General features: G+C 38.1%; 1 protein-coding gene and 1 long non-coding RNA gene across 2 annotated transcripts; both read left to right on the forward strand.

The window, feature by feature from the left end:
* Nucleotides 1-4,023: 4,023 nt before the first annotated feature.
* Nucleotides 4,024-7,186, forward strand: LOC114263309 (serine/threonine-protein kinase Aurora-1; the record flags this gene model as incomplete). The annotated part of the gene is made up of 5 exons (XM_082912378.1): nucleotides 4,024-4,242; nucleotides 4,836-4,982; nucleotides 5,091-5,186; nucleotides 6,882-6,987; nucleotides 7,160-7,186. Coding segments are annotated over 4 exons (501 nt in total), but the record flags the coding sequence as incomplete, so codon positions are not given.
* Nucleotides 7,187-9,204: 2,018 nt separating this feature from the next.
* LOC114306012 (uncharacterized) lies at nucleotides 9,205-11,127 on the forward strand. Its single transcript, XR_014358586.1, has 3 exons — nucleotides 9,205-9,447; nucleotides 10,520-10,624; nucleotides 10,863-11,127. It is a non-coding gene; the product is annotated as an uncharacterized LOC114306012 (long non-coding RNA).
* The last annotated feature ends 570 nt before the right edge of the window (nucleotides 11,128-11,697 follow it).

Here is an 11,697-nt window from a genome sequence, read left to right on the forward strand (position 1 = left end):
TTCCACTCCATCATCTGGACAGATCTTATCACGTCCAAACTCCCCAGCAAAGCATCATCAACTGATGTTAGCTGCAGATTTGCTACACACCCAGTTGTAGCGCAACCCTTCCGTGGGAGGAATTCACTAGCTGTGAGCAGAAGAAAGAGAATCTAGCAGAATGCTAGGGGTACGAGCCCACAATTTGCTGTTTATCCATCAACCACCTAGAGGAGGGATGAAAAATGAGAGATCGAAGAATAGAGAGATGTGCGATGAGAGAAAAAGTGACAAGAGGGCTTTTTCAGAAAAACAGAGCTTGAGGGCCGAGTGATGTGAGAACCACAAATGAGAAAGGGTGGGAAACACTACCCGGTGAAACAGGCTCCCTGTGCACGTCTGAGTGTCATGTCTTTTGTTTTGTTTTATCTCGATTTTTGTTTCAAGTCGTTTCGAGTGTTACTCGATGTGTCTAGGTTGTGTGCCTTTTATTTCCTTGTTGAGTCGCTTTGCTGTGTTCAGTCGTAGGCTCAATACTTGGTCGAAAACTCATCTCCCAATTTCAAAAATAAAATCATTTTGCGCTTCGAGTGCCGTGTCGTTCTCCACATCTGTGCAAAACAAGATTCGTTCTTTCATAGAACCGCAGGGTTCAACCCAGATCATGTCAGAACAGCAAAACTAGGACCTATTTGAAACTATATGGGTTCCAGACTACAAAGCAAAAGAAAAGAGGAAATGTCGGGTATCTGAGTTTGTTCCAACTTCAGTAAGTTCCGAGACTACATTCCGTGTGTACCTCTTCAAGTCTTGCCAAAGCTCCGAAGTATGAGTGCGCCTCTACCTCAAGCTCAAGATCAAGGCTGCTTCAAGCCAAAATGGCAATCAAAAGTGCTCTCCCTGAGTACCATTCCCCGCCAGAGGCATCTTGGCTGTGTTCGCAATGAGTTCCTAGGAGACCAACTGCGACGGTGGAAACTAGAGTCCGAATGGCTGATGCCTAGAACGTAAAGGTTCGGGATTTCCGGGACTAAAGTTTGGTTTAAATACCCAGAGGCGCGTCCTCGGCTTGAAATCTGTATGGAAGCCCCATAGGTTGAGATAGCGTGTATGCACCTCAATTCTGGATACTGAACCAACCTAGTCTGTCACCCCGTTGGAGAATAGGGAAAGTTGTGAATATGATCAGGAAGAAAGGCAACATCCAAAGTGTTCTACGTGAAGAATCCTTGTCAATATTTCAGAGCCTTTATACTGTAAGATTGAAGGTAAGTGTTCGAAGAGCACAAGGGGAGATCCCCATCGGAGAAGAGCGGTTCACCGCCACTCACCTCATGAGGTGCTTTCTAAAGCGCCGCTGCGCTTGTTTATTGCGTTCATTAAACATCATGCATTGTATTGCATTGTACCTATCAAGTTTCTTTCTCATTCATGCACGATATTGTATGTACGGTTCGTTCAAAGAAGTTTGGTTTAAGATCATTTCTTTAGTGTATCTATCACACTTTTCTTCATTCACTTTTGTGTATCTATCACATACATTCTCATTTTGTGTATCAATCACACTTCTTTCATTTTGTGTATCCATCACATACATTCGCATTTAGTATATCAATCATACTTTGCTCACATTGTGCATCTATCACACTTTGTGTTCACTTTCAGTATATCAATCATACTCTGTTCACATAGTGCATCTATCACACTTTGTGTTCACTTTCAGCATATCAATCATACTTTGCTCACATTGTGCATCTATCACACTTTCTGTTCACTTTCAGTATATCAATCATACTTTGCTCACATTGTGCATCTATCACACTTTGTGTTCACTTTCAGTATATCAATCATACTCTGTTCACATAGTGCATCTATCACACTTTGTGTTCACTTTCAGTATATCAATCATACTCTGTTCACATAGTGCATCTATCACACTTTGTGTTCACTTTCAGTATATCAATCATACTCTGTTCACATAGTGCATCTATCACACTTTGTGTTCGCTTCTAGTGTATCAATCACACTTTGTTCACTAAGTGCATCTATCACACTTTGTGTTCACCTTTTGTGTATCCATCGCACTTGTTCACATAGTGCATCTATCACACTTTGTGTTCACCTTTTGTGTATCCATCACACTTATTCACATAGTGCATCTATCACACTTTGTGTTCACTTTTAGTATATCAATCATACTTTGCTCACATTGTGCATCTATCACACTTCGTGTTCACATTTAGTATATCAATCATACTCTGCTCACATAGTGCACCTATCACACTTTGTGTTCACTTTTAGTGTATCAATCACACTCTGTTCACATAGTGCATCTATCACACTTTGTGTTCGCTTTTAGTGTATCAATCACACTTTGATTCACTAAGTGCATCTATCACACTTTGTGTTCACCTTTAGTGTGTATCCATCACACTTTGCTCACTTCACCCTTTGTATATCAATTACACTTTGCTCAAATAGTGTATCTATCACACACTCGCTTTGCTCACTTAGTGCATCTATCACACTTTGTGCTCACCTTTTTGTGCATCAATCACACACTCTCGCTTTGTGTATCTATCATACTTGTTCACTTAGTGCATCTATCACACTTTGTGTTCACCTTTTTGTGTATCAATCACATGTTCGTTCTGTGTATCTATCACACATGCACACTGTATTTGCAGTGAGAATTCCATAATTTTCTTACATCCTTTCTGCACGAGGTGTAGTTTGGCTCGAGTTTACTTGCTTGCCTAGCATTCGCTTAAAATGTTGCATTTATTTCGCATAATTGCTTCATTACAGCTCTCTTTGCATGATCATGAGTGATAACCGGCTTCGCGTAGCGTATAAGTCCAATTATCAAAACCGGCTTCGCGTAGTGTATAAGTCCAATCTTCAAAATATTTCTGCGTATCATTTGCACTTTGCCCCCTTTGCCTGCAGGCATGCCTGCGGGCACATCTCTGTTTATCTTGTATGTTTGTCTAAGTCTTCGGCCTTGTCAAAAATGGGTCGTCTCTGGGCTTTGACATTCACTCCCGTCACTTGTGACTTCCGAGTTCTGTCAAAGAGGGGCAACTGTAGACACCCCATTTTTTACCGACCTTAAGACTCAGACGTCACCAATTGGGCGCTTGGTGATGTTGCATAATGTGCTCGTTCAGAAGTCTCAAAGTCGCGGCCGTGAGCCCTGCCTCCGGATTTCCGAACCCTCTTCTGTGCCTTGCCTCGGTTTGCGAACCAGACTCGATTTTCTCTGTTTCTTTTCCTGAGGGGAGGGAGAGGTCCCGTAGACCATCTCTCAGTGACCGTGGGCTACATTTTGTGGCTATAGGCCATTTTGCCCATTTCGGAGTCCGGTTTCCGGTTTTTCGAGACCGTTGGCCGTGTGCCTCGGTTCGGGACCGCTTAACCATCTCCGTTTGCTCTGATTTTTGGCATACTTCCTTTTCACTCCCTTTTGAGGGACACTGAGGTCTGAGGGACACTGAGGTCTGAGAGACCCACTTCGTGGTCGAACACCACTCCCGGTGCCTAACAGCCAGTTTTCGGGGCCTCGGGCTGCGCGTTTTGGCCCCCGAACCTTCATTTTGCATCGGTTTGGGCTCATTTTTGGTGGAGACCTTATTTTCACTGTTAGAAAGCTTGTAGGAGGGTGGGAGGCCAGCAATTTTTCTGAAAAGCCAACTTCTTTTTGGTCAAAAGTGGTTCAGCATGAATCCGGGAAGGAGAAAAATTTGCGCGGCTTCACCGAAACGGGCGTAACTCTTTGCACAAGAGGAATTAAGATATGAGCACTACAGGAAACATAGAATTTAGCGGCGTTTAGTTAGCGACGTTTTTTTAAACACCACTGTTTCTAACCTTTAATGACGTTTTATAAACGTCACATTTTATATTGATTAAAACTGTACCGTTTAAGGAATAGAAGTCGTTTTTTAAACGCCTTCACGTGTTACAATAGTATTCCTCCCCCCTCTCTTTAGCTCTGTGAGAATCAAAACCCTTCTCTCTCTCTCTGCACCCTCATTTTGAATCTGGGAAACATTCACAGTCTTAGAGATTACGATTCAGAACCCTTCTAGCTCTCTCTCTAAACCCTTCAGTCTCAGAGATTATGATTCAACCTTCTTCAGTTCGGTTTCATCTCAGATCCAGTCTCAGAGTGATTTCGACTTCGAAGTTCTCTCTCTCTCTCTCTCTCTCTCTCTCGATTTCGAAGCCCCACCGCCACCACCATCTGCATCGTTGACTAAGGTGAGCACACCGTCTACAATCTCAGTTTCGCATTCTCTCTCTCTCTTTCTCTCTCTCTCTCTCTCTCTCTCTCTCTCTCTCTCTCTCTCAAGCTCTTCGTTCGATCGATTCTTCTCCTAGGGTTTACATATGTTTAAGATTTTAGATCTGAGTTTTCTCATTCAAAAATATATGTTTGAGATCTGAGATTTCTCATTCAAAAATATGTTTGAGGTTTTGAAATTTCTTACTCTAGTTTTGTTCTTTTGATTGACTCAAAGCTAGATGATGATGTGGGAAATGTTGAAATGGAACTTTTCTTACTTTCGAAGTTTGTGAAATCTTCGGTTTCTTCATGTAGTGAAATACATCTAGATGCAGAACAGGTTCAAGCATAAGTTTTAAATAATTTGGGTTCTGTTTTACGTAGATTTTATATATGGCTAGTGGCCACCAAGAATTTGTTTCTTAGCTTATCGACAAAACAGAAGGAAACAAATGAAAATTTTGTGGATTTTACTGGTATTTTTGGGTGGAATGGAAATAATGATTGTAAAGTATTATTCCAAAATTTTCATCTTATTGGCAATTGAATCGGTATTATTTTGGAACAGAGCAATCATATCGTGGCACTAAAGGTGCTTTTCAAGAGCCAGCTGAAACAGTCTCAGGTTGAACATCAGCTTTGTCGTGAAGTTGAAATCCAAAGTCATCTCAGACACCCTAATATTTTACGCCTTTATGGATACTTCTATGATCAGGTATAGTTCATCTAGATTATCAAATTTCACAGCTTTTCCATGTTGTTAATCTGTTAACTTTTGTAGCCAACTGACTAATTACCCTTTTTTTCAACACAATTGTTGCAGAAACGAGTTTATTTGATATTGGAATATGCCGCCAAGGGTGAGCTGTACAAGGAGCTACAGAAGTGTAAATACTTTAGTGAAAGACGCTCTGCAACTGTGAGTTTCGACATTATGGTTTTCTTTGTTTGTTTATCTTCCATTTGGCTTGTCATTCTTATTACATATTATGTTTCGGAACCTTCCAACTGTGACTAAATTTATAATTTTTTCCACAACTTGCATCATGAATTTAAGGGATACACTTCGATGCCACGGGCAACATTGTTGCCATTTTTCATTCTATCAATAGAAAACTTGTCATTTTTATTTTTTTTTTTTTGGTGCATTGACTATTATGCATTTTTTTTTTCAATTTTTTTTTTTTTTTAGTGGAGAGTGTTGAGCATGATGCAAGTGTAGACATATGGAGCCTTGGTGTCCTCTGCTATGAGTTCCTTTATGGGGTTCCACCTTTTGAAGCAAATTGCTCTAGAAGTATTTTAAATTCACTTAGCCTTTGTTGTGGAAGATGATTTGGAGCTTTCTCCTCTATATTGCAAATTTTTAAGGGGTTTGATTGTTAATTATTACTACAATGCTTCAAATTTTAATCCTTCAATCTATGGGGCATCACTGCAGAGACCAAGGTTTGTTCCAGGTATCACTTTCTGACTTTGTTGCATCTCTTGGTCCCTGTTTGGTAGCTCAGAAAATTTAATAATAGCAAAGAAAATGAGGTGTTGGCAACTGAACTTTTTCGTTACTTTAGACTTGACAAAACTGAAAAAGACAGCAGGTGTTTTTTTTTTGAAGTTTTAGAGGCCAAACCAAACACAAACATAAGATTTAGCATTCAATTTCTTTTTCCTTTCAGGGTTCTCTGCGACCACGGAGGTGATCATTGTTAATTGGGGTCACTTTGCCTTGAATTTTGATGATGGTTGCTGATTTGTGTTGATCAAGGTGTGGGAGTTTGACAGATTTAGATATACTATTAAATTTTTGGTTAAATGGGATTGAGTGAATCAATTTCCATTGAGACATTGAATGTGACCTAATTGTTTCAGTGTTTCATATGATGGACACAATTTCAAAATCTAGGAGTCCACTATTTTGTTTAATTGGTGCCATCTTTGAATCTTCTTGGAGCAAATTGCAAATGAACAAATATGTTTTGAGAAATAGAATTTTCACAGTCAACCATAACCTCGTCTATATGATCCTCATCAGTGCTTTAACAATAGTATCTACTGGTGCAATAGGATTGATGGATGGGGAATGCTTATTGATGTTCGAATATTTGCTTGACATAGGCTGATCAGCTCATGTTTAAGAGCTTTGCTGTTACAGATAAGGGATAATGAGCAAATTGATGGAAGGTATTATGTTGTGGATACATTGTTTTCTTTGTCTTTTGGTTTACGAAGATTTTGTGGTGCTTGATTCCCGATGTGATGTCCATTCTCTTCACTTACGTTGGAGATACTTGAGAGTCTGTCTTCTTTAATAGGTTCACCAAAGCATATTACCTACTTCTCCATGGGATGGGAGAGCACAGGTAACCTGTCCATCAACTTAGTTTTTCTTTTTTCCATCCTTCTCTTTAAGAGTATGTCCAAATCACTAATTTAATGCAACCACCAATGAGTTAAGTGAATAGTCTTTATGATGTTATTGACCATCCAAGAGGAGTTTTAAAAATCTAGTTTTTGAATTCCGTTGTCCCGAAGTGTAGCAATTGGTCTTTTTGGGGGCTTAAAATAAATTTTTTTGCTCTTATTGGTCCTTGGTGTGTTCTTTCTTTCTTGACAGGTGTTATTTGGGAGTAGAGCTTCTCAAGTCTGGCAGTGAAGGAAGTGAAACCACCCTCAAAACCCTTTGGCATCACACAGATGCTATTTTGTGCTGCTCTTTGAAGGTATGTGGCTTAAAATTTTCAGCTCTGTCTCTCTGTCTCTCTGTCTCTCTCTCTGTGACATGGGTCTTGAATTGTCTTCCTATGCTATTATTTTTAATTGTTTATTATTCACAGCTTCAAATTTAAAAGGTAATTGGACTTCCAAAAAGCTAAAAGATTTGTATTTTGCCAGAGTTTAAATAACCAGTTAAGCTAAGGACGAAGGGGTTGGCCTAATGGATGAGGCACTCCCTTAGTAGGTGTAATGTTTGGGTTTAAGTCTTACTGCCACGAGTGCAGCTTTGCTTCCCCTATTCCCCTTGTATTGATTGTCAAAAAAAAACTCAGTTAATACAGAATAGAGGGTGATATGTCACAGTTAAAAATCCCAGTTAGTTTAGATCCTTCTGTACATGTTCATGGGCTTTTCAATGCTTTACTTGCCCCTCGCTATACGGGTTCCACGGTAATCCATTCTATTTCATGTTCATAGTTGTTTCACAAAGTTGGTTTTCAATTTCAAACTTAGGTTGCTTGTTTATGCTAAAACAGTCCTGCCTTTTATTTGAAGTCCCATTCTGTTGCAGCACTTTTGATTCTAGTGGATTGGTTTTATTTATTGAAGGTTGAGTTCATTCCAAAATTTAGTGTGAGGGCAATCTGGCAGAGATGGCGTGAATCATATCTGAAAGATGGGACTAAGGCGGATGATGCTATAATTGTGTTTACGGGAGTAAGTCGAGTATTTTATGGCATGAATTAAAATACTATGTTCTGTGTGGTTCAGTGATTGTTGTTTAGATTTGTGTGGTTCAGTGAGTATTTTATTTTGCATGCTAGATCTTTGCAAGGTAACAACTCTCAGGAAAAATCTCATCAGTGATTGGCTTGATGCAGGCACTTGCTTTTCAAGTGTTGGCATTTGGTTTGTTTTGCTTATGGTCACTTTTTTAAAAGGAGAGGTATTTATAGTTGATTTAACATTTTTTAATCTTGTTGGCAGCAAAGTCTTGCTTCATGTCAAATGTTGTCACGTAACGTATTTTCAATTTTTTATTTTTATTTGTCTTATTTCTAGTGTGAATTGACTCTCTCTCTCTCTCTCTCTCTCTCTCTCTCTCTCTCTCTCTCTCTCTCTCTCTTCTTTTTTTTCTTTTTTCTTTTTAGATGATCATTGCAATTTACAACTGAAAATTCTTAGATGGGTGAGGTTTGTAAATTGAGGCAGCAGTATTAGCTCTCAATATACCACATATATACTCTTGACTTGATCTCTGCTTGCTTCTCACCAACTATGGATTTTTTCAATTTCCTTCTCCACCGTCCCTTGTGCTAAATGTCCTTTCTACCACATGAAGATGCCAGAGAGACCTATTCATATGGTAGAGAGGGAATTTGGGATAGTGATACAAGAAAAGGCAACAGGTAATCCTCAGCCCACTCCCTGCCTTTTTTGCTCTATGGCACAATAATTTCCTTCTCTACTTTGTGTACTACTACATGCTATGCAGACATTGCATTATATGATAGCAACAAAATTGTCTTTCATGCGTGTTCTTTCATTGTCATGATAACACTTCTATGAGCATCTAGTGTTGAATTGTTGCTGATGTAGAACGTTTAGAAAACAGTATACATTCACCTAATGTATGATTACTTTGATGTTAGTTAAACATAACTCTATGCTTCATATCGTTACACATTATCTATACCAGAATTGATCATGCATAATTTTGGCTCAAATTATTAATCATGTTCAATTCTAAACTTTAAGTAGTCTTAATTAGAACTGAAGTTCCACTTGTAGTGACTCTAACCAGTACAGTTGATGGGTGTCATGCTTCAGGCTCTTGATCTAACTGTGGATCTGAGTGCCGCCAGTGCTGCTGCTGAAGAATGAATGAATGAATGAACTTTTTGGGTCACACATCCATCCCACAAGAACAGAGAGAATAGAGTTCAAAAGAACATTCCCTTTCCATGATGAAATTCTTTTGAATGCAAATGATAGCAGTCCTTAAAAACACATTCTGCACTTTCTCCACAAAAGACTTTTATTTATCATTCAATATTACAAGAAGAGATTCTTTTTTCTGGATTATACATTGGATTATTCAAGTATGGCTAAACTTTTCTAAGGGAGTAGCAACGGTCAAGAAAAAAACTAGAGGTACAGAAGATGCATTTGGCCATTGTTTGTTCCACACACAATATGCCTTTTTGTTTATCACAATTTTTTTGTTAGCTCCAACATCTACAGAAAAATTTCTGTACTTGCGCTAACTTGTAGGAATTGAAGTCAATTTATTCCATTGTTAGTTTATTTTATATTGTGAGCATGTGGTTGTGATTTATTCCATTTTCTTTTTTCTTTCTGTCACTATTCAGCCTTGGGAGGAAAGATTGAAGAGTGCACATGAGCAAGGAACACTTGTCCACCTTTCAAATTTGGATCCAGAATATACTTCAAGAGAAGCGGAGGTAATGTCCGTATTATTTGCCAAGATCGTATATTGTGCATGACTCCTGTGTCAGTTTTCTTTCGCAATTTTTATTGCACATCTAGATTTCTACAATGCTTCAATCAAGGGTGGGTGAATTTATCATCATTATTATTGCAATCATATAGTAGGTGTTCTTTTGAAATTATGGAGAATATTCTTTTGGAGAAAAGTAATTTTAGTTTCACATTTTTGGTCTAGACATGGTCAAATGACCCCAATTTGGCAGAAATGCATAATCTACAGATTGTTCCCGCTTGATCTCCAATAATGTTTAATTTATTCCGCAGATGGCTCTCCCTACAATCATTGAGTGACATTAAGTGGGGAGTAATCAAGTTTTATTTTATTTTTTTTTGTTTTTATCATAGTTGATGACTACTAATGATGTACTTTGGGGTACCTAATGAAGTTCAAATACAAGACCTACATACTACATTTCTAAAACATATTCTTGCCATGGGATCATAAGCACCTTAAATAATATACTGTGACCCCCCACCCAATAGCACACAAATAGTCTCTACTTTCTCTACTGTCTCTATCAATTTTGAAAAATGTAGGTAATTCCAAATAAGGGGAACAAAATGTACTTAGTTCCCCTCAAACCTGTTCATTCCTAATCTCATACATCCCAAATGTTCAACTTCCACAGCTATGTCATCAACAACTCATTTCACAAGGCCTCTAGTGGGATATAATATTGTTATGAACAAGTAGCAACAATAAAGGCATAGAAAGACTTTTTTTTTTTTTTTTTCAATTCTGTCTCTTGATTCCTTGTTTGGCTAATGTGAATAAGATTCATTTACCATAAGTTAACATCTTGACAGCTCTTGATTCTTTGGCAAATCTGGATATATTTTGATGGTTTAGACTCTTTGAGGAAGAAGGGAGGCATTTCTTTTTTCTTTTTTCTTTTTTTGACATTTTTGCCAAAGAATGTCAAAAAGGTGGGAGTTTTTTTTTTCTGTTCATTTTTTTTTTGGTTTTATTATGCTTTATGATACAAAAAATAATATGAAATTGGGGTTTGCATGTACGAGTTCCAGATACAATATGGACCAATTGGCTGGGCTGTAGGTGTGACTCTTGGATATGCACTGGCTGCACGAAATAAGCGAGTGATTGCTTCCATTGGTGATGGTAGCTTCCAGGTGATTATGCATACATTTCAATCTTCATTGTATATAATATAGTTTTGATTTTTGTAAATTCTCCTAATCTTATGAATACTGTATTGGATATACTTCCTACGTTGATGTTTGTATATCTTCATCTTATGTCACCTAGCATGCACAATATGAAGGATTATAAACTTAAGGGATTGCAATAATGGGATTTACTGCTCTGAATTTGTCCTTGTTAACACCTATTTTGGTGAATGCTTGGCAGGTGACAGCACAAGATGTGTCAACAATGCTGAGATGTGGACAGAGGACCATCATCTTCCTTGTAGAACCCGAGAATTTTTGTTTCTTAGTGGATGCTTTCATAGTACTTGCATGTATAATTAGTTTGAATTTTGTGCTGATTTGTTTTGTAATAATTTTTAACTTACCACTAGGCACTAGTTTAACTTTATTTCATCTCGGAATTGAAATATTTTTGCATATTGAGAAACATGAATTGATCTAGTATTATGTTTATCTAAATTTAGTCAATATATTATATATTTTTCATCTTTATAAAAGGTATTTTTTTTTAGTTAAATCTCACAGAACTAGCACAATTTTTTTTTAAATTTTTTTTAATAAAAAAATGAAGCTATAACGGCGTTTTTAAACGTCACTATAGAATACCAACGGTTATATTTTTAAAATAGAAAAGATCTATCACGGCGTTTTTAAAACGTCGCTAAATGTGGAGTGACGTCATTGTATCATTATGAAGCACATTTAGCGGCGTTTTTTAAAACGACACCTATTCTTATATAGCGACGCTTTTAAAGCGTCATAAAGTTACAGCGACGGCCGCATCTTCGGTGTTTGGTACTAAACGTCACAAAAACAATTAGCGGCGTTTTTGATACCTATGGCGGCGTTTTTTAAACGCCACTAAAAGCTCAATTTCCAGCAGTGGAGGCCACCACCATTGGAAGGCTTACTTCTGGGGCTTCATTTTGCACTCAAGAATCTCCCAAGTCCAAGTCCGGGGGGGGGGGGGGAGATGTGGTTGGTTGTGGTTGGTTGAAGTCTGGTTGGACCGAATCTGCGCGGCTTCACGGAAA

This window comes from Camellia sinensis, unplaced genomic scaffold, assembly GCF_055761805.1.
Source record: "Camellia sinensis isolate YWXY unplaced genomic scaffold, ASM5576180v1 Unanchor3, whole genome shotgun sequence".
Lineage (NCBI taxonomy): Eukaryota > Viridiplantae > Streptophyta > Magnoliopsida > Ericales > Theaceae > Camellia > Camellia sinensis.